At 43.8% G+C, this 22543-nt stretch overlaps 1 protein-coding gene across 1 annotated transcript; it reads right to left on the reverse strand.

The window, feature by feature from the left end:
* Positions 1-1473: 1473 nt before the first annotated feature.
* LOC147419622 (uncharacterized) lies at positions 1474-18548 on the reverse strand. The gene is made up of 5 exons (XM_086506335.1): positions 17351-18548; positions 16986-17065; positions 14633-16861; positions 14324-14504; positions 1474-2492 (listed from the first exon to the last, which is right to left on the reverse strand). Exons 1-5 carry the CDS (start codon positions 17481-17483, stop codon positions 1786-1788), a joined length of 3330 nt encoding a protein of 1109 aa, XP_086362461.1. The 5' UTR covers positions 17484-18548; the 3' UTR covers positions 1474-1785.
* Between the last annotated feature and the right edge of the window lie 3995 nt (positions 18549-22543).

The raw sequence follows: 22543 nt of genomic DNA on the forward strand, positions 1-22543 counted from the left end.
TAGATCTGCGTGGTCGTCTTCAGCTTCTCAAGTTTGTAGATTAGGAGGCAGTGTCAATTCAAGAAGAATATCAAGAGGAAGATTGTGAGCTCATAGATGATACTCAAGCTATTTACCCTCTGTTTCATGTGTGCTATGAACATCTACAACTATAGTCATGAAAATGTAAGTTTGGATCAACGTTTGCAAAATACATGTACACTAGGTGTTGTAGGCCCTAGTGTTTAGCAAAGGTAGATTTGGAGCAACATGCAAACTCATGAAATTGATAGCTTATGAGACATTTCGCTCTATAGGTGTAGTATCTCTATGAGATTATTGTGGGTCTATCAATCGCTCAATTCGGACAAGTTGACTAAACTTTGTACAGGTTATTCAGTCCACTATTCAATTTCTAAAGTTAACCAAGGTGGCTGCCTATTCATAATCTGTGTTGATTATCACAACCATTAAAAAATCATATATGTCTAAAGTTAACCAAGGTGGCTGTTCATAATCTGTATTGATTATCAAAAGCCTTAAAAAATCATATATGTCTAAAGTTAACCAAGGTGGTTGTTCATAATCTGTATTGATTATCAAAAGCCTTTAAAAATCATATATGTTATCAGAGAAAAGTAGTTATGTCTAGATATTGCTTGAGATGCTTGGGACATGAAGCTTAGTAGATACCATGTATTTGAGAAACATGGCATCTTTGAGCACAAGCAGTTTGACAATGCATCGAAGGCCTGCACACATGATTCTTATCGAAGAATATACCCAAACAAACAAAACAAAGAATTCTGAAAGACTGAGTTATTGTATACCCTAGTTGGCACTACACGCACAACCTCCTCATTTTCCAAACAATACATGAGTTGTTACCAACTTACAACACTTCGAACGTCATAGCATGATTGTAACAAGGCGAAGGGTCACATTGGCATTCTAAAACAATAAAATGAAAAGGAAGTCATATGAGGCTCTAAGATGAAGGGACCCTGGACAGCCTAAAGACCAAGGAAAATTTCAATGATTCACATGCAGCCATCTACCCATTAAGATGTATGTTCTTCACACTACAACTTGCTTTAGAAAGCCAAGAATGTTATGTTGCAACACCACACCAGCTTGGGACACTCAAAATATGTTTTATGAAGAGGTTCAAATAGCAGATCGGAACCTCTTCAGCTTGATATGTGATTTTCTCTTATAATTGCTAGACATCAGTCTTTGTTGAAGCAAGTTAGCAAAACCCAAACAGCAACCCATCACAAAATAACAAGTGGGCTCATCACAAAATTACAGTACGCAGTAATGTAGCTTCAGGTAGGGGCCTCCAATTCATCTAAAATGAAAAAATGAACAAGTTTGAATTGAAGGGTGAAAGAACCTTAGAAGATTGAAGATGAAGGAAGAGTTGGAAGGTCAAAACGTACTGCATTAGCTATAAAAGGCTTCTGCAGGCTTCGATTTAATTTTCAAGTAGTCTACAGGAATCTAGCTTATTAATAAACTTTTCACGAGTAGAGCAAGAAGTATGATCTATCAGATATACAAATGTGAATGATATAAAGGTGTGAAGATTGCTACAAAACTCATACAATTATAGTACAACCTTATTGTTGAGCTCATAGAATCTTGGTATGTGCTCATCTCCTTGCTGCTTTTTAGACAATGCAATGGAGGGTTGGTACTAGTTTCATTACATTAAGATCATAGCATGGCATCCCATTCTTTCTAGATGGCAATTCTCTCAATACTCTCAACATTTGTACAGGCAGAAGTATACTCAATTTCACATCATACTGACAAGTACTCTTCTAGCAGATCATTCCATATAGCCTTCTCCACCCCTAGCATTACAATTTCTAGTTCAAGGCTAAAATCCTGCCATCGGTCCTTAGTTGCTAGGTCCTCTGCCACCAAGTTTCCCAAAGTATCTTGACCTTCTGTATGAGAACAAAGCCTTTTGCATACCCCGGACCATACTTGGCCTACCAAATCCTTTCCAAGAGGCATGTCTGATGGTATTTGTGGACATTTCCACCAGGCACGACAATTTACATGAGGACCCAAAACTTGAAGCAAAACTTCATTGACACTGTCGAATAGAAGGTGCCTTGTATGAGTACCGAGCCCACCTTCCTCCATTGCTATGTTACCACTTTCACTAGATCTATAGCTGTTTTCAACTCTCTCAAAGATGCATGCAGCTAATGGCTGACTTGGCGAATGCCAGCGAGTCAAAACTGTGGCACTGTCTATGATGAATCCCGATACAACGAGCAAATTTTTGACATAAATCAGCTCTGGCATTCTTCCTTGGGGGCATAAGATCCCATCTACGAGCAAATTAACATCTTCAATATCAATCACCACGGAGTGAATATGGTTGATTGTAGATTGAGTATCATCTGTGAGCTCACAATCTTCCTCTTGATATTCTTCTTGAATTGACACTGCCTCCTGATCTACAAACTTGAGAAGCTGAAGACGACCACGCAGATCTGCCAAGCATCCAAGAGCAAGAATGTGAGCATATAAAAGCAAAAAGAACATAGCAAAATGACAACAAAGTTTGGCCCATCCCTCTACTTTCCTACCTCCCTGGCTCGCCATGTCAGTTTATATCATTCTAAGTTTACACATCCCTTCAGGTTAGGAGGGCATGCATTGAGCTGGAAAAATCAGTAATGCCTCACAAAGGTTACAGACTCGGTGTCGTCTTAGCTGAAATATTCGTTCGTGCAGTGCTTTCTATGAGGAGTCTAAAACTTACTTATGCAATTTCATTATCTAATGAATCACATAACCGCCTTGGAAAAATTAGTAATGCCTCACAAAGGTTACAGACTCAGTCTCGCCTTACCTGAAATATTCGTTTGTGCAGTGCTTTCTATGAGGTGTCTAAAACTTACTTCTGCAATTTAATTATCTAATGAATCACATAACCGCCTTGCCAATTTTGAGATGCTCCCCCCTGCCCCCCCCCCCCCCCCCAAAAAAAAAAAGATTAAAACAATCAAACTGCCCATTTCCTGCAGGAATCGCGTCACGATTCATGGCATGATTCACAGGTGACCGTACATGATGACCTGGTGACTGTACGTGATGACAACAAACTCTGCCACTTCTTGTCGTGACTTCGGTTTGTTTTCAAGTTCAAGTGTCAGTGCCAAGCAGATTACAGCGGTATGAGAGATTCAGTGAATTCTTCTTCTAACTTCTAAGGATTTGGTCCTGTCACGTGCACATGCAACCCCACGTGCGTGTGGACAAGCTAACTCCTACTTCTAGGGTTTAGGACAGCCTAGGCAGTGTTTTGGCACCCTCATGAGCCTCTACAGAACCTGCATGTCCAGGCACTTTAGCGTAGTTGCATACCTTCTGATTGCACATGAGCACAACCAGTGTCTGAGGCACTTTGAGGGGGGGGGGGGGGGGGGGGGGGGGGGGGTTCTCATATAGATCAATCAATAGTACTTAGCCTAGGTAGTTCACCGCATACAGAGCACCTCTTATCAAAGGTTTTTAAACATAATAATAAGTGACATATAGGCTTTTTATTAGCAAGTCGTGTGGTTTTATTAAACCTTGCCCGACCCAACATTAATTACATATAAAGGTGATCCCCAGGATCACCACTAAATCATCAGAAGTCAGTACCCGCAGTACCCTATGGGCAGCCAACCCATCAATACCCTCATCCCCTAGGGTTTTTCAGCATGGTAGTAAAACCGACCATCGCCCTCAAAGACCAGCAGAATCGACCTGGCAATTTTGCATTCCTCAGCCATCCCTCGCCGGATCAGCACCGCCACAGCAATCAGCCCTCATTCAACACCAGCGTTTTCAGTTTCAGCCTAATCTCGCCGTACTGTCGCAGGTTCAGCCAGTTCCACTAGTGTTATTAGTTTTCAACCCTTAGCCTCGCAGATCCAAGGACCCATAGCCAGATCCCATCAACATCTCAGCATCTTAGGACCATTGTATCGGCATTTGAGCAAAATCTAAAGCAAAAACCTCTCTAGCAATAGAGAGGGAGTGTCACAAACTGCTGACATGTCAGGCCACTGAAAAATGGAGCCAACCTGTAGATCCCCGGCCAAGGGGCCTAAACAGCAATAGAGTAGTTTTACCAACTTGCAATGTCTTGCCGAGTGGCCTGTTTTTTAAGAAGTTCCCACCAACTTATGGGACCTTGTCCGATGGGGCCGAAGTGACCTAAAGATATTAAAATAAAGCACGACCAACGCGCACGCACACACACACACACACACACACACGTTCATTGCGTAGAAGCTGATGACGTGGCAGTAGTACAGATTTCCGGATTTCGCGCTGACATGATGACGTGGTAGACTGTACGGACATTCCGAACTTTGCGCTAACAAGATCTACAAATTTCCAAAAATTGCACTGACAGCTTTTGGACCACTTGCTTTTGAGTTTGAAGCTTTTCATGTAATTGCTTTACATGGCCAAGGGCCTTTAAATGTGAGCCAAGGGCTCATTCTCTGGCATGCTTTCTGGAGAAGGTGCAGAGTCTAGAGTACCGGTGTTGTACTGAGTTCAAGCAATATAAAGAAATACCAAAAGGGGCGCCAACCTTTGGGGCCAGTGCTCTCTTGGGGTGGAACTTCGCCACTCCACGTCTCGTGTCGTCTATCTCTTTCAGTTCAGTTGTTATTTGAAGTGCTTAATGTCACAAGACGGGCACCACGTGCCAATAGAAAAGAACAGACTGAACAACTTTATGCACTTCAAATAACAACTGAAATAGGGAGACGACACGCGACACGGAGTGGCGGAATTCCACCCCAGAGAGTATTGGCCCCAAACCTTGGCGCCCCTTTCGGTATTTCTTTATATTGCATCAACACAGTACAAGCCGGTACTCCAGACTCTACACCTTCTCCAAGAAGCATGCCAGACAATGAGCTTTAACTTCATATTTAAAGGTCCTTCGCCTGAAAAGCAGTTACAATGAAAAGACTTCAAAACTCAAAAGCTTCTGGTCCAAAAAGCAAAGCCAAAAGCTGCCAGCGTAAATCACGGAAATCCATACAGCCTGCCACGTCATCAGCCAGCGCAAAACACGGAAATCCGTACAGCTTGCCACGTCATCATGCCAATGCGATTCTCAAAAATCTGCCACGTCATCAATTTTTGCATGTGTTGCTAATTGGACTATTTTCTTATTTTTAATGATTAATTTCTTTTTTAGGATATTTTATTATGTGCACTAAGAACTGTTAAAAGATTGTAGCTACAGGAACGGACAACTCTGATGTGTCATTTGATGGGTGACGGTAAACATCGCGAAGGAGTTCCCGTACGTTCGGTGGAAAGGGCCGGGTTACGAGTGCCCCTGATGCGTCACATGACGGGTGACGGGTGCATCAGTAAGGGGGCATCCCGTAGGCTAAGGAGGAAATCCGAACTGAGTAAGAAAATACGTGTAAGAACGCAAGCACAAGAATAAAGATGGGTTCAATGAAGCTTTTTACGAAAAGCAGGAACAATCGTGGGAAGGCAGACGCTTTCCCGCGAGGAATCTATGTTTGCATTGCATTCGTGCATGTGGTTGCATCCAGGGACGCCTGGGAAGTGTTGTGAAATGCATTGGTTTTAACTTATAAGGTTTTATTGAGTTTTTGGGCAGGTTCAGACCAATTTTAAAATATGCCGGCCGCCCACTTAATAAGTGGGCAGCCACTTAGAAGATAAAGCAACAAAACCAGCCAGCGAATTCTCTCTCCTTATTTCGAGAAGAACAACGCAAAAAAAAAAGGCCGTGATCTCTACGCGAGCAGCTATTCGTGCCGTGGCCAGGGAGCTATAAAAGCACCACATGCCCTCACTCAAAGGGGGTACCAATGTCAGCACGAGAAGACTCTGCCGCAAGAGATCGCGAGACTACGAAGCACGAAAGTCGCTTTTTCCCGCGCAAGAGCGACAGGTATCTATTGTGGATTCGCCATACGAATTGTTGTCGCGTGTTTGTGTGGTTTGTTTTGCAGGAATCTCCCGTCTTACAAGAAGGCCCTTCACGGGAAGTACGGCTTCACGCCTAAGTGACTTACGGGAAAGTACGGCTTCACGCCTAAGCCCCTTACGGGAAAGTACGGCTTCACGCCTAAGTCCCATACGGGAAGGAACGGCCTTGTGCCCAAGCCCTTTACGGGAAAGCATGACCGTCGGGTCTAAGATTACAAAACGGAGGGGTTTCCTCGGGTTCTCGTGCTTGTATACGAATTCTCCCTGAATAAAAGAATACTCTTAACGGGGGGGGACCAGCCCATCTTCTGGTCCCCAATACTGTGTCGATCTTCTCCCTTCTCTCGCATAGACTATAGGTCTTTAAACAAGATCACAGTCAAGAATCGCTTTCCGATCCCTCGGATTGATGATATACTTGATAAGTTGCAGGGTGCAAGTGTCTTTAGTCGCATAGACTTAAAGAGTGGGTATCATCAAATACGGATCGCCCCTGAGGATGTCCATAAGACTACTTTCCGCACAACCTTTGGACTATATGAATTTTTGGTAATGCCTTTCGGCTTGACCAATGCTCCTGCGACGTTCAATCGCATGATGGACCGCATTTTCAGCCCGTATCGAGCTTTTACGGGAATATTCTTTGACGACATACTCATCTTCTCTAAGTCAGAAGAGGAACATCGGAAGCATTTAGACTTAGTGTTTCAAGAATTGCGAAAGCATGAGTTGCATGTGAATGCAAAGAAGAGCGAGTTTTTTCTCTCAGAGATACACTATCTCGGCCATATAGTCTCTCACAATCAAGTGAGTATGGATCCTGCCAAGATCCGAGTGGTAGAAGATTGGCCTATTCCCACTACGGTACATGATGTACGTAGTTTCTTGGGATTATGTTCATATTATCGAAGGTTTGTCCGAGGATTTGCTCATGTAGCAGGACCACTTCATGACTTGACAAAGAAGAAGATTCCTTTCAGATGGGGATCGAGACAACAAGGAGCTTTTGATCGGCTCAAGTACTTGCTAAGCCATGGGCCTATTTTGATAGTGCCTGAATTAAGAAAACCATTTGAGGTTCACTGCGATGCTTCAGGTGATTGCATCGGAGCAGTGTTAAACCAAGAAGGCCATGCAGTGGCTTATGAAAGCAGACGGCTTAAGGATGCAGAGTTGCATGCATCAATCTACGAAAAGGAACTTACGGCTGTGATTCACGCCTTATCCAACTGGAAGCACTATCTTTTAGGAGTGGATTTTGTAATCAAGACTGATCACCAGAGTTTGCAGTATTTTCTTACGCAAAGGAAACTATCTGAGAAGCAGATGAGATGGGCAAACTTTTTGTCTATGTTTCACTTCCAGATCCTTCACACGGCTGGGAGTAAGAATGTAGTCGCAGACGCACTGTCTAGGCAGCCAAGGGTGAACGCTATCACTTCGGTGTATCACCAAGAATTAGAAGCACTACCGGATTTGTATTCGAATGATCCAGACTTCTCCACCATTTGGGAAAAGCTACATCGTGGAGAGAATGAGTTTCCCTATTCCATTCGGGACGGTTATCTCTACCACCATCAGACCATATGTGTGGCGGAACCATTAAGAAAGAAGATCATGGATGAAGCACACGCTTCGCCTTATGCGGGTCATCGGGGTATTATCCCTACGACTTAGCAATGGAAAGATATTTCTTTTGGCCTAGCCTTAAAGCAGACATTGATAAGTATGTCATGGAATGTTTGGTTTGCCAAAAAGTGAAGTATGATCGGCATAAGACGCCTGGGTTGCTGCAACCTTTGCCTGTGCCTAATGAACCTTGGGAGAGTATTGCCATGGACTTCATCATGGACCTCCCTAGAACTCAGACTGGAAATGACGCGATCTGGACCATTGTGGACAGGTTTAGCAAGCAAGCACACTTTATACCAGTCAAGAAAACGATCAAAGCAGATCATATGGCTAGGGTCTTCCTGGCACAGATCTTTAAGCATCATGGAATGCCTAAGTCAATTGTGAGTGCTCGAGATCCTCGCATGACAGGAAATTTTTGGCATGCCTTGATGGATAATCTTGGTACAAAGCTGAATTTTTCATCTGCCTACTATCCTCAAACGGACGGGTAAAGTGAGATAGCCAATTCCACAGTATTGGATATGTTAAAAGCTTATGTGTCAGACCGGCAATCTGATTGGGAGAAATATTTGCCTCTTGTCGAGTATGCGTATAACAATACCATACACTCATCGACGGGGAAAGCACCTTTTGAGATTCTCTATGGTAAGCCTTTGCTTCCACCCATCCTTTTAACTAAGGATAAGATCTTTGCAGCAGATGAATTTGTCCGGGATTTGGACACCGCCTACGGGCAAGTTAGGAGAGCTATTCTACGCTCTCAGGAAAAGCATAAGAAAGCTGCAGACAAGCACAGAAGGAATCTAGACTTAATAGTCGGACAGTTAGTCTTACTCAAGTTTGAGAAGGTAAGACTTAAGAAACGAGCGTCTCATAAGGGGAAGGTGGTAAAACTTTCTACCCGTTACTATGGGCCGTTTAAGATCACTGAGCGAGTGAATGATGTCACTTTCCGATTAGAGGTACCGCCTAATTGGAAGATCCATAATGCTTTCCACGTCAATTTACTCCGGCCGTATGTGGGACCGCCTCCAAGCCAACCTAGTGCTGAGGAACCTCCTGAGGTTGAGGAAACAGAAGAAATACTCCAACCGGAGCAGATAGTAAGTAATCAGGAGCGGTCTCTCAAATCCGGAAAGATAACACGGAAGTATTTGGTTAAGTTTAAGAACTATTCAAATCTAGATGCTCAGTGGATGACGCAGGAGGAATTAGCAGCTTATCCCGAGATACTGGGTGGGGGTATATGTCCAAGCACTACAGTTGAGGTCAACTGTTTAGAAGCCAGAGGGATGTTGCTAATTGGACTATTTTCTTATTTTTAATGATTAATTTCTTTTTTAGGATATTTTATTATGTGCACTAAGAACTGTTACAAGATTGTAGCTACAGGAACTGCCATCAAAAACGGACAACTCTGATGTGTCATTTGATGGGTGACGGTAAACATCGCGAAGGAGTTCCCGTACGTTCGGTGGAAAGGGCTGGGTTACGAGTGCCCCTGATGCGTCACATGATGGGTGGCGGGTGCATCAGTAAGGGGGTATCCTGTAGGCTAAGGAGGAAATCCGAACTGAGTAAGAAAATACGCGTAAGAACGCAAGCACAAGAATAAAGATGGGTTCAATGAAGCTTTTTACGAAAAGCAGGAACAATCGTGGGAAGGCAGACGCTTTCCCACGAGGAATCTATGTTTGCATTGCATTCGTGCATGTGGTTGCATCCAGGGATGCCTGGGAAGTGTTGTGAAATGCATTGGTTTTAACTTATAAGGTTTTATTGAGTTTTTGGGCAGGTTCAGACCAATTTTAAAATATGCCGGCTGGCCTCTTAATAAGTGGGCAGCCACTTAGAAGATAAAGCAACAAAACCAACCAGCGAATTCTCTCTCCCTATTTCGAGAAGAACAGCGCAAAAAAAAAAAAGGCCGCGATCTCTACGCGAGCAGCTATTCGTGCCGTGGCCAGGGAGCTATAAAAGCACCACATGCCCTCACTCAAAGGGGGTACCAACGTCAGCAAGAGAAGACTTTGCCGCAAGAGATCGCGAGACTACGAAGCACGGAAGTCACTTTTTCCTGCGCAAGAGCGACAGGTATCTATTGTGGATTCGCCATACGAATTGTTGTCGCGTGTTTGTGTGGTTTGTTTTGCAAGAATCTCCCATCTTACGAGAAGGCCCTTCACAGGAAGTACGGCTTCACGCCTAAGTCCCTTACGGGAAGGAATGGCCTTGGGCACGGGAAAGCATGACCTTCGGGTCTAAGATTACAGAACGGAGGGGTTTCCTCGGATTCTCGTGCTTGTATACGAATTCTCTCGGAATAAAAGAATACTCTTAACGGGGGGGGACCAGCCCATCTTCTGGTCCCCAATACTGTGTCGATCTTCTCCCTTCTCTCATGTTTGCAAAGAATTATAATTTTCATATTTTCTAAGTGCTCGTGTACGCTCCCGTTTTGTGACAGCATGTTTGTGGGTCCTGCTTTATTTTAATCTTTATGTCACTTGGGGCCCCATCGAACAGGGTCCCCATAAGTTGGTAGGACTTCGTCTGTTACTTGTTCTTCTTAGGGTTTAGGCCCCTCGGCCGACATCTGTAAGTTGGCTCCATTCTTTAGGCTTTGACACGTCAGCAGTTTGTTACATCTCCCCTTCTTGAGAGAAAGTAATCGTCCACGATTACAGCATCTGCAAAACAACTCAAGTTAGCTCAAAAATTTCCGAGGGTCATTCCGAGGGACAATCAATTTGCTCTTTTTATTAAGGAGTTAGCTTCTCCTTTCTGCTCTTTTGATCAAGGAGTTAGCTTCTCCTTTCGGCTGTTTTGATCAAGGAGTTAGCTTCTCCTTTCCGCTCTTTTGATCAAGGAGTTAGCTTCTCCTCTCGTCCAGATCGAAACTCTTGATATTCCGGCGTAGTAAAATTAGCCATCACACCCAGACCGTATTGATCTTCCACGGGTGTCTTGATGCACTAAAAAATTACATACCCAGGGGCAATCTCATCCAATTAGGAATATTCAATAATTGGCACATCACAATGCAACACAAATGCTCACATATGCATGTTATAAGACATAGAAACATAAAGCCGCCGATGAACACTCCCCCCGCAAATAACCATCCAGGTTCGGGCCATGAGCTGTTCAACGACTCCCTCATCACTCCTCCCGCAAATAACCTAAAAAGGTCCAGGCCATGAGATATAGAGGCCTTTTACAATCAAACGCCCCCCAGACAGCAGCCTACATCATTTGGAGGTGCTAGGAGTAACCACTACTCAGACTTCTTAATACTCACTCCGTAAAATAACCATGCAGGTCCGAGCCATGAGTAACAACAAGAATACTCCCCCCGTAAATAACCACAAGGGTCCGGGCCATGAGTAAAGACAACACTTTTCAATCATTCAATACTCCCCCCGCAAATAACCACAAGGGTCCGGGCGATGAGTATGAACAAGCATTCTCAAACATAATTTCTCACTACTCCACCCGGGAGTAAAATCACTAATCATTGAAACGAGTATTAAAACCAGAGTCAAAACATTTCAAATCGGCACCAAGACAAGTTCAAAACAGATACCATCCATTTCAAACAAGATCACCAAACAAGTTCTCAAACAGATTTCAAACTTGAAAAGCAATCTCGCCATCAGTCGAGCTCGAAAAGTCGACTGACTTTCCATCCTAGAACCTGCACCAAAAATTAGGGTTAGGTTCATTCCGTAAGGTCGTAGTCGAGCACAGCATGGTCTATCAGCTCTTGAACAGATAGTGTTTCTTTGGCGGCGATGGTAGTCCCAAGATAGCAATCGCACCGAACTTCCAAGGTTATCAACTCGAGAAGAGACATCTATTGAGAGATGTCGAGAAATTTCAAGATATAATCTGCTAGGGTTTCCATGGCAAGCATTTCAGAATACCCCACTCTGCCAAAAGTTGCAGTCTGAAGGAAGATATCAAAAACCATATAACTTTGGGCAAAAATTTTCTTGAAAGCTTACCATGTCCTTGGAGTATGCTGCTTGGTAGTTGTAGACATCAACATCTGCATGGCATTGCTTCTGAGAAAAATAGTGACTTGAAACAAATCTGGATCCTTCTCTTGCAAGTGATCTTAATTGGCTTATGCCCTGTAAGACATGAGCGGTGAAGACGGGAGCACGTCCGATGCGCGATGAAGTAAGAGTGGGAGTGGCTAATAAGTCTGGGTTGGAGGGCGAAGATCTCTCAAATAACAATAGCCCTGTCTTCTCTTTTTAACAATAGCTTTGTCTGCTCTTTTGTAGGACCGGTATGCTTTCAGTAAAGCACACGCCTGATGCTCTGATACCACTGTCACAAGACGGGCACCACGCGCCAATAGAAAAGAACAGACTGAACAACTTTAAGCGCTTCAAATAACAACTGAAATAGAGAGACGACACGCGACACGGAGTGGCGGAGAGTGGCGGAATTCCACCCCAAAGAGTATTGGCCCCAAACCTTGGCGCCTCTTTCGGTATTTCTTTATATTGCATCAACACAGTACAAGCCAGTACTCCAGACTCTGCACCTTCTCCAGGAAGCATGCCAAAGAATGAGCTTTAACCTCATATTTAAAGGCCCTTCGCCTGAAAAGCAGTTACAGTGAAAAGCCTTCAAAACTCAAAAGTTTCTGGTCCAAAAAGCAAAGCCAAAAGCTGTCAACGTAAATCATGAAAATCAAAACAGCCTGTCACGTCATCAGCCAACGCAAAACGCGAAAATCCGTACAGCCTGCCACATCATCATGCCAACGCAATTTTTAAAAATCTGCCACGTCATCAGCTTTTGCGTGTTTGTGGGTCCTGCTTTATTTTAATCTTTATGTCACTTGGAGCCTCATCGAACGGGGTCCCCATAAGTTGGTAGGACTTCTTCTGTTACTCGGCCGGCATCTATAAGTCGGCTTCATTCTTTAGGCTTTGACACGTCAGCAGTTTGTTACACTTAAAGTTGCTCAGTTTGTTCTTTTCTATTGGCATGTGGTGCCCCTCTCGTGACAGGGGGCCCCTTGGAAGGGACTTGGGACCCCATCCGGTGTTAAGTCCTCTCTCTCTCTCTCTCTCTCTCTCTCTCTCTCTCTCTCTCTCTCTCTCTCTCTCTCTCTCTCTCTCTCTGTGTGTGTGAACCTTCACTCACAGTATCATTCTCTCTTCTCTCTAGTACGGAAATACTACAAGCAGGGAAAGTGCTATTGGTGTGGAGAAGAGGGACACACACTTTCAATGTGTCCAAAGAAAGAGGAGAAAACTAAGGACAAACCAGAAAATTACAAAGGTAGCTGAGGATAAAACTTAGCTCTACGGAGCCTGGTGCAAAGTAGGAGATCAAGAAGCCCTAATATTCTTTGACGTGGGAGCCAAGGCCAACTTTGTTTCACCAAAGATGGCAGCTCATTTGGGAGTAAAGCCTAAGGCATTGGACCACACATGGATACAGTGTTGTCGGCACCAGGGCATGAAGTTGCTATAACGCACATCATTGGCAAACTTTGGTTGCATTGCCAAGGTTACTTAGGACTCGAGGACTTCCACACCATGCCTTTTGAAGGGTGTGATATACTTTTGGGGATGCCATAGCACCACAAGAACAATGTCTTGGTGGACTATCAAGCTAGGAAAATCCGTTTGAAACATACTAAGGGTGTGAATGCGATCTTGGATGTAAAATTAGAAGGCGAGTGAGTCCCACTTGCATCCGCTGTGGCCATTTCCAAATTAATAAAATCAGGTCTTTTTGTTTACTCGATCTTCTGGATGATTTAGAAGAGGATAAGAGCTCAAATTTGTCTGAGTTAAGATCAAAACAACAAAAAAAAGTAATGCTCATGCCGACCATTTCTCAAAGGGTTTACCTGGCGAGTTACCTCTTGAAAGGCTGAAAGATCATTGTTACTCGGAACAAGGAATGGGAAGCGGTATGAAATGATTCCTTGTTACGGATACTCACGTTTGAAACACGGAACGGAGATTTGGAATGGGAACGGAAAACGGAGACCTCAAAATGGCCATTCCTTGTAACTATGCGAAAGATCATACTATTGATTTGATACCTGGAAGTACTTCACCAAACCGGCCACCTACAAAGTAAGCAAAGTAAGCAAAAGAAAGGTTTGATCCAACCCAATTCTTGACCTTTTTGTTCTCCAATGTTGCTTGTGTTAAAAGATGGATCTTGAAGAATGTGTGGACTACACGCTCTTAAAAAGTTCACCATCAAGAACAAGTTTCCATTATCCACGACAAGTTGCCAGTCAAATAAATAGGTAGAAAGCTTGGAGGAAGAGTTGACGATGCCTAAGAAAGATTTGAGCCAGAAGAAAAGGATCTGATGGTTGTGACTAGTCATAAAATCTTTCAGCCGAAAGATCTTATGACTAGTCACTCTTTATTGTACACTAGTAAATTACCATGGAACTGATTGCCTGCATCTAAGATGCATGCAGACCCCATCATGTTAAGATATAAAAATATACACACACTCAGAGGAATCCAGAAAGAGCCTAGATTCAAGGACCACTCTTGATAGTCAGTCATCCACAAGACAATAAAACCATCACTCCATCATGCACAGTATATACACCTTTGAAGAAAGAACGAATTAGCACAAAAAATGACACACGAATGATGTATTGGACAATACTTTTCATATTACTATCAAGTTCAAAAGTTGATACCTTTGAGTCCAGAGCTGATTTCCATGAAATCCATGGGGCCGGCAGGCTCCTCATGGAAAGGTGCATCCAAGACAGACACTGGGCTTGGCTGTTCAGGGAGGTCTTTGTTTACCTCACAATCAGCAGACATGTGCCCCACATCTGGCAAGCTTAATAATTTATTTGGGCTTTCTGCCGGACTCTGCATCACAATCAAGAAACAATCTAAGCCACCCTTGTTGAGAAGAAAACAAACACTATCTTCATCAATTTGAAACATTCATGTCAGATTGTCCAGCAAATATGTAATCAGAATTTCTCTTTGCTTACCAAGATTTTGGTCTTCGTAGACATTGGATCTCCAGTTGTCAACTGTGATGTTACTCCTGCAGGCACTTTAGCGCCACCCATTCCTTCTGCCATAAGGGCTGCCTCTAAGGTAACAAAGTCATCTAGCGACGACACTGATGAATCACTGTCAAGGACAGGCCCTGAGTCGTCTATCTGATGCTGCACCTTTTCATGTTCGGAGCACACATTCAAATCAAACTTCTGGATAGGCAGCTCTTGTTTGGGAATCGGCATTTCTTCTGAATCTTTGACAACTGTCTTGGTCTTGGATAAAACATTTTTTGACCCAACACGCTTTCGCCTAAAGACGGAACGCCTGAAAGACCCTGATTGATCGATGGCTGCATCAACTGACCTGTTGACATCCACCACCTTTGCCTCACCTGCCACAAAAGTATCATTTCTTACCACTCCTTCATCCACCTCTTCCACTCCTTCCTGAAATGAACGACAGCTTGTTGGAACAGACCTTGACCTAAGTAAGGTTATACATGCAGCATTGTCACTTCTTGTATACAGATCAGCCTCTGACTCACAAACAGAGTGAGCGCATGAATCTGTGTCACAATCCATGTCAGTATTGATTCCAGGATGATCTTGGCTTGCATTGGTCACATCTACACCATGACCTCTTGGACCTCCCCTCTTATGGGGGCGGCGACGATCACGATTGCAATCATGAGTTCTTGAAGGAGCACTATGAAGGTCTGTTGACTGAGCAACTGATTTTTTGAAAAACATCTGCTCAAGCGATCTTCTCGGATCTCCTTTAACTCCCTGGCTCGAGAAACTAGACAGGGTTTCACTTGCAGGATCTCTCACGAGCACAATGCTGCTATCTTTGCGCCTTGCACTGACTCCACCAACATAGTCATCAGAGACATCCCTGGGCTCCATCTTGTTGTCCAAGCCAGTTTCACTCATGGTGCCTCTTTTTAAGCTTGCTCTCATATCTTTTATTACATTCTCCCTCACCTGCCTTGCAATCTCTCTGGCAATTTCCCTTGGATCTCGCACAGTTTTGGAATGCTCACTTACAGAAGTCCAAGTTCTCCTGAGATCTCCTCTTGCATCTTCTTGCTGAAGTTTATGCTTGAGGTCCTGGAGGAGAACATCCATACTATTCTCTTTGATAACCTCCATAGCATCAAAAGACTCTCTTGGTGATCTTGGACTGTTTTGTGACAAAGACATTAGATTTCGCACCTTACCAGGGCCAGGCTTCAGGACAACTATTCTGGTGGGGGCTTGCTGGGACTCCGCTAAGTTGCTCACCATAAACTTGGTGCTCTTCATATGCTTACGTTGAGCTTTCAAAAATAAGTCTTGCGAAAATGGCCCATCTGCGGGCAGCCTTTCATCACCCTGACAGCTCCTTTCCAAAACTCTATATGGACTTTTCTGTAAATCAGGAGGCTCTTTAATTGAGTTTAGAGCTGCAACACCATTCTCTGAAGATCCAATTGAGTATCTCTTTGAGTGTTTTCCAGGTTCTTCCACCTTCCCATGGTTGGGTTTTTCCTCACCATTGCACAGATGTTTTGCAAACAAAGAGTCTGGCTCTTCAAGAAATCTTGCAAAGAAGTCTTTATTAGCCTGCAAGAAATCTATGGCATCCATAAACTCCTTCGACTCATACAGCTTCTCTTGTGGACCACTCTGCTTTGACCGAAGCCCTAGCTTGGCTTCACTGAGCTTCTTTTTGATAAGCATCTGCTTAGCAGCAAGCTGCATATCAAGGTCATCAAGAGCCTGCATGCGTTCGCGACCCTCAGACTTCCAATCTTTCCATGGGTCAGAAACTCTTTTGCAGTCTTGCTCATGCAAGTGGCTTTGTGATGGTAAAGATTCAAAGGTGGATGTGGGCTCTTCCCAGGCAGATCTTCTGGAAGATGAAAGATCTGAGGCGCTACGTGTAGGTGCTCCAGCACTCTTAAAACTTCTGGAGGACAAATGTGCTGGCGATTTGCCATGCTGAAGCCTGTCAGATTGCACTTTGTGCACAGAATTATCAAAGGTCCCACTATGTGCGCTCTGCTCATTCCTATCATTTGGTAACACGTCAAGTCCCATCAACCGAGCAACTACACTAGGAGCCCGGCTCTTTGGTTCTTCTGTCCTGGCAAGAGTATGTGAAATTTCTTCAGCTATCAAAGCCTTCATTGGAACTTCAACTGATTTTCTGGATACCGATGCACTCTTCCCAAACTGCAAAAGAATTTGATGAACACATAAACATCTCAAGCCTTATCTTAACATCAGAAAGAAACAAAATCGTGCTGTTAGATAGCATTTTGATACAACCACCGGCAAATCACACGCGTGAACTTGCCTCAATCTGTCCTTTACTGCTTGCTTTTGATTTGAAATGTTCCACGTTGTCATTGGAATTGTTTCTCAAAGGTTCAAGACCTGCAATTGAAGAGTTCAACAGAATTTAATCAGAATTGTGGTGTGAGTGCAACTGCGTATAGCTACACAAATTTGTCTTTGTGAAGCAAGATAGGTTTTTTGAAGGTGATTAACAGGCCTGTGTGTGAGAACCACTTTCACTAGACCCAAGCATAAACCCTAACTCACAAACACAGCAAGGTAGACATGAAAACTGGGGCAATTTGGGTAGAATCAGGACCTGCAGAAGCTGAGAGATACAAAGAGTTGAGAAAAGAGGAATTTGCTAAGGGGTCAAGGGCTTGCCTGCTCCATATTTCTTGTCAGTAAGCAGCTTTCTTCCAACCAGGGCTTGGTTGAAGTCGAAAAGATGTGCAATGGCGCTCATACAGCCAGCTCTGTTTCTCCTCCCTGACATGCTCGATGGACTGCTTGCCATTGCAAAGGCAGCAGGAAGAAGACCAGTCTCAATTAGTGAAAATGTGAAAACTAGCCCCCAAGTCCCTTCGCTAACCAGCAGCTTCTTGAGCAATAAAAAAAACTCTCAAGAAAAGCTGTTTCGCGTGCCTTGTTATATTATTCAGCTCAAAAAGACCCAACTCAATTAGCTGAATTGTCTAGGCGCCCATTACATTCACTCGCTGCTTTCCCAAAACACCCTTTTAATCCTGCTCATTCGAAAGAGACTCGTCAACTAATATGTGCTGAAGCGATGGAGGAAATGACAGAAAGGGAATGAAGGCTTTGAGAAGAAGCAATGTGCGCTTTGCTGCTAAGGGAAGAAAAGAATGCAGGTAGAAACAAAGACAAGCAGAAGAACGAGGGAAATGGAAAGACAAGCTGAGCGAAGGGACTTGGCAGACCGCTCATAAAGGTTCATGTTTGGTAACAACATAATTCACAAAGGTATGGGGTGCGTATAGTACAGCTGAGGACCTCTGTCACGCAGGGGGGAAGATTGGTTTCTGCGTAAAATGGAGGTTTCGCATGTGTGGTGACGTACTCAGATTTAGCAGAACAAGGAGTTCTCAAGTTCGCAAGAGAGCTGCAAAAATCGATGCGCTCCTTGAGCCCCAAACAGTAGCAGGGACGGCGGGATCGTGTGTGTGTGTGTGTGTGTGTGTGTGTGTGTGTTATATGTGTGGGGCTGCGGACAGAAGAAGGGGGGGGGGGATCGAAGCAGGCGCCTCATGAAATTGCCAGTCCACTGCCCCGCAGACAGAGAAAGGGGTCGACTCAAAAAAGAGAGAAGAGGAATGATAGGCGATGGCTTGTAGAGCACTTAGGCTCTTCTCTGTGCAGAGAGATGAGTGGAGGCGGGATGGTCGGGGCTCGGCTCCCCTCAGCCCTGTCTCCCTCTCCACTTTGCTGTGTGCGGAAGAGACTCCTACGAGTCCTACTACAATGAATCCTCTGGCTTCCTCTCTGAGACTCTGATGTCGTATTGAGACCCCACGTCCCGTGTTGATGATGAGCTCTCTGAAAGCTCCCCTGACCTCCGACAAATTCCCAATACCTACATACTATTACATACTAGGCCCTACACTCCTTAATGTTGTCATTAATCATTCTTTATCTGTGGCCTCAAGATCCCCCAACAGTATGTCAATGACCCTTGGGCCTTTAGGAAGCCTTCGCGCGGACAATAGTTAGTCCCCCGTCCGATGAACTTCAACAAACTCTACCGAGGGATTGTAACTGTGCCAAAATTGGCAAAGTTACCATAATATCTCTCTACCCCTGCCTTTTGCTCATGCGAACCCAACTGAGAAAGTATCAACATACAAAGTTCAACTCAACATTACCCTCAAACGCTTCTTCGGTACATTCCTCACGATGGTTGTGGCAAAGTTTTCCTTTTGTCGGCATGTCCTTGATTTGGCCTACTTTATCTCATCTTTGCCTGCAATCTCTCACATCCTTTACGTGATTTTCATGCAGTCAAGAAGAAGCATCCAAGGTTTCCCTCAGCCATGAAAAACACTATCACTTCTGCGTACAAAAGCTGTCATAGGGCCTTGTCTCTCTTTATGCCTCCAAGGGCTAGATTTGTCTGAAGATATTCTTATTTATAGCCTTTCGCCCAACCCTATCTACATAGCCTTGTCTAAAGCAAGTTCAAGGACTTGGCCTTCCAAGCTCATTGACGATGCATTGAAGTCCCTCCAAAATTATGGAACCAGCAAAAAATTGCAATAATTTACACTACAAAAATTAGTGGTCGATTGATAGTCAAAGACTCCCCATTAGCAGATGATAAGAAGTGGTAAAGACACGCTTTGTTACACAGCATGGCATGTATCTAGTGTAAGTTCTACAATGCCCTAAGGGGATGCAGAAGCATTTTCACACATCTTTCCTTTCTAACTATGTCAAATAATTAGACTAATAGCAATATGTGGATGACTATTGCAACCCTACGTCTATATGAGTGAGTCTACTTTAAAATTTATCAAAGTTGTGTGACTAAGAAGATCATCGAATGATCAAAAAGCAAGACTTGACTCCACATGTAAGAAAGGGCTCGATGAAAACGAACTAAATTTTATTTGTTTTCACCTTTATTTTACCTCATAATAACATTGAGAAGGTCAGCTAGTTGGAGCATGTCACTTGTGGTCAAATGATAATTCGCCTTTGAGACACGTGCCATAGCATGGGTTAGAGTAAGGGGGTCAACTGTGTGATGCCCCCCAATACTAGCACAAGGCTTTGTTATAGGTAGTAAGCGCAAATAAATGAACAAGCCACAAGCTTCATCCATGGCCTCCCCAATCATCAACAACAATAGGCGATGTTCATCCATTGGCCCTTCTCAATAAAATTGCAACATGAGAATTTTCTTTTAAGTAATATGGCTTTTCCTTTGACCTTAGGTAAGCTAGGGTTGAGCTTGAGGTGGGAACCTGGCCCAAGCTTGAGGTGCTTGTCGTGCTTGATGAATAAGGTGCTTGAGGTGCTTGTCATGCTTGATGACTAAGGTGCTTGAGGTGCTTGTCGTTCTTGCTGACTAAGATGCTTGAGGTGCTTGCCGACTAGGGAGCTTGAGGTGCTTGTGGGAACACTACCCAAGCTTGAGGTGCTTTTTCATGTTTGTTGACTAAGGTGCTTGAGGGTAAGGTGTTGTAAAGGTAAATCCAATCCCTACTCAAGAGGGGACGAGCCCTAAAACTAGGGGGATGAGAGAGAACACACACACACACACACGCACACAAAGAAAGCCCAAGCCTCAAGAGGCAGCAAGGACACATGTCAAGCCGCTACCCATGTTGCCCTCGTGGCCTATTGGTTGGCTTCCCAAGGGGTCCAATGATGAACTAGTTAATTTAATTAATTGTTTTAGCATTTATCAAGTCCTCTCTCTCAAAGGGGAAAGGGGGACACTTGTCCCAAGCCTAGACTTGTTGCTTGACATGCTTCTTGTATATGATTGGCTAGGCTTGGTAAGGTCCAATAAGCTTCGTTTATGATCTAGGAGAGGGGGTCGGCCAAAGCAAGAAGGGGGCTAGCTTGGGGGGTATACTCTCCCACTCTCTCTCTCTCTCTCTCTCTCTCTCTCTCTCTCTAACTCATTCATTGTGTGAAGTGCAAAGTGCAAGAGCTCCATCTCCTTCTTCAATCTAGTAGAGAAGTGGAGAGCCTACACCAACACTCTTGGCTATGAAATGCAAATCCAACCAAGATCCATGCTTCAATGCTTAAGCTTGCCATCTTCTCCATCCTCATTACTATGCTATTATGTATGCTAGCAAGAAGAGTGATGATAAGTGAGGAACTACTTCTTTTTCCTATGGAATGTTTCTTCTTCCTCTTTCCTACCCTCATTCCCTGCTAGCTCTCTCCACCTTCGAAGGTGTTTGAGGCCTTGGGACTGAGGCTTAGGATAGTTAATGCTTTTTGCAAAGTTGATGTTATGCTCGTGATGCATGAAGCTTTCCATCTTCATTGCATCACCTAGGTCACAAGGAACACAAAGATTGTATTGTACCAAGTCTCTCTTGATGGGAGAATCTATAATACAAATGCCTATTGGAGGGGGGGGGGGGGGGGGGGGGGGGGGGCTCCACATAAATACGATCCTCAACTGTTGTCATGTTCTCTAAACTCTCTCTCTTGCAAAAGTATAGTTCATGCCAAGTTAACTAAGTACTATGTTTATGTCGCTACCATCAATTAAGTTCACCCCTCTATGCTCACAAAGTAATCTCACAAAAGTGTTTTATCTAGTTTTGTTGGGAGAAGAGGGGGAGATCGACCGCTTAAAACATTCTACCTTGCTCACAGACATCGCCATCAACCTGTCCACCTCTTCTTCCAATTTCCAAGCACATACACTCACCTAGACTATCACACACACACACACACACAGTAAACATAGAATTGACATAGACAAGCTTGTAAGAGAGTGTAAGAGATGTGTAAGAGATGGAAACTAGATTAGAGAGTACACATCAAATAACCATAGCATAAGAGAGTAGAAAAGAGAATCTGCAAGAGAAAGGCCTAAATCTAGTCCCACTCCACGGCACCTCTCTTACCTCTCTTGTGGAGTTGGTATTTAATATATTATTTTTGAATTTAAGGTGCCAAAAATTGAGGCCCCTCTTTTACAACCACTTCACTTTTGTAAATGAGTGAAGCTCAGTAGTTCTTGCATGACCCATAAGGGGAGTTCCCACTACAACTATTTACAGAGCCATAGTGGCTTATTGAAATGATATTCTAAAATACTGTGCAAATATAAAATGGCCAAGAGTAATTGCTAGCGCCTCTCCATCAACTCCCCGCATTCCACTCTACAAAATCATCATCAACTCAATTAGAAAATAAATAGACAGCACATAATTAACCATTACGCCAGCTATCCCAATTGCAGCTAACCACTACAACAAGAGGGTGCCCAGTCTTGTAACATCCCTCCCACCAGGGATAGCAACTGTCCTCGATTGCTCAATAGAGAAATCAACTGGACCGTGAGTGATTGAAAGTGTGGAGAAGGTCGGGTGGCCTTTGAAAGTCAAAAGGTAACGGTTATAAACCATTCCAGTGAGTGTAGTGGTGGTCTCATGATCAACTATTTTATTAGGGATGAGTTGCTCTTCTTGGTCTACAAGTGAAGGTGGGTTTTCATAAATGTGGTGTGTAGGTAGGGGTCCTCTGAATGGGCGTAAAAGACTAATGTGAAAGGCTTTGTGAATGTGCCAATGTCGAGGTGATTAACTATTAAAATACATTACAAGGTTAGGTTTCTTGTTTAAATAAAAACCATGACCCAAAATATAGTGAGTATCCAAGCATGAGCTAAGGACATGGAGAATGCACAAGATCTTAAGAGTCCTCATTCCTAGCATATCCTGCATTACAACCATAGAAGATGGCATAGAAGGTGGCCACGAGTGTGATTATCTGAAAAGAAAACTTTACCAATAATTTAGTACCTGCTAGGGCCAATAAGCCCAAAGCTATAAGATATGCAATACCATAGCAACTTGTTAAACT

Source organism: Adiantum capillus-veneris, chromosome 29 (genome assembly GCF_014529385.1).
Source record: "Adiantum capillus-veneris isolate H3 chromosome 29, ASM1452938v2, whole genome shotgun sequence".
Taxonomy (NCBI): domain Eukaryota; kingdom Viridiplantae; phylum Streptophyta; class Polypodiopsida; order Polypodiales; family Pteridaceae; genus Adiantum; species Adiantum capillus-veneris.

What these genes read in the sequence shown, in the direction of transcription:
- LOC147419622 (XM_086506335.1), bottom strand. Translation starts at nt 17,483, where the DNA reads ATGGCAAGCAGTCCATCGAGCATGTCAGGGAGGAGAAACAGAGCTGGC. An exon ending in TGACAAGAAATATGGAGCAG is followed by an intron (nt 17,066 to 17,350) that starts GCAAGCCCTTGA and finishes CTTCAATTGCAG; the next exon opens with GTCTTGAACCTTTGAGAAAC. An exon ending in GCAGTAAAGGACAGATTGAG is followed by an intron (nt 16,862 to 16,985) that starts GCAAGTTCACGC and finishes ATTCTTTTGCAG; the next exon opens with TTTGGGAAGAGTGCATCGGT.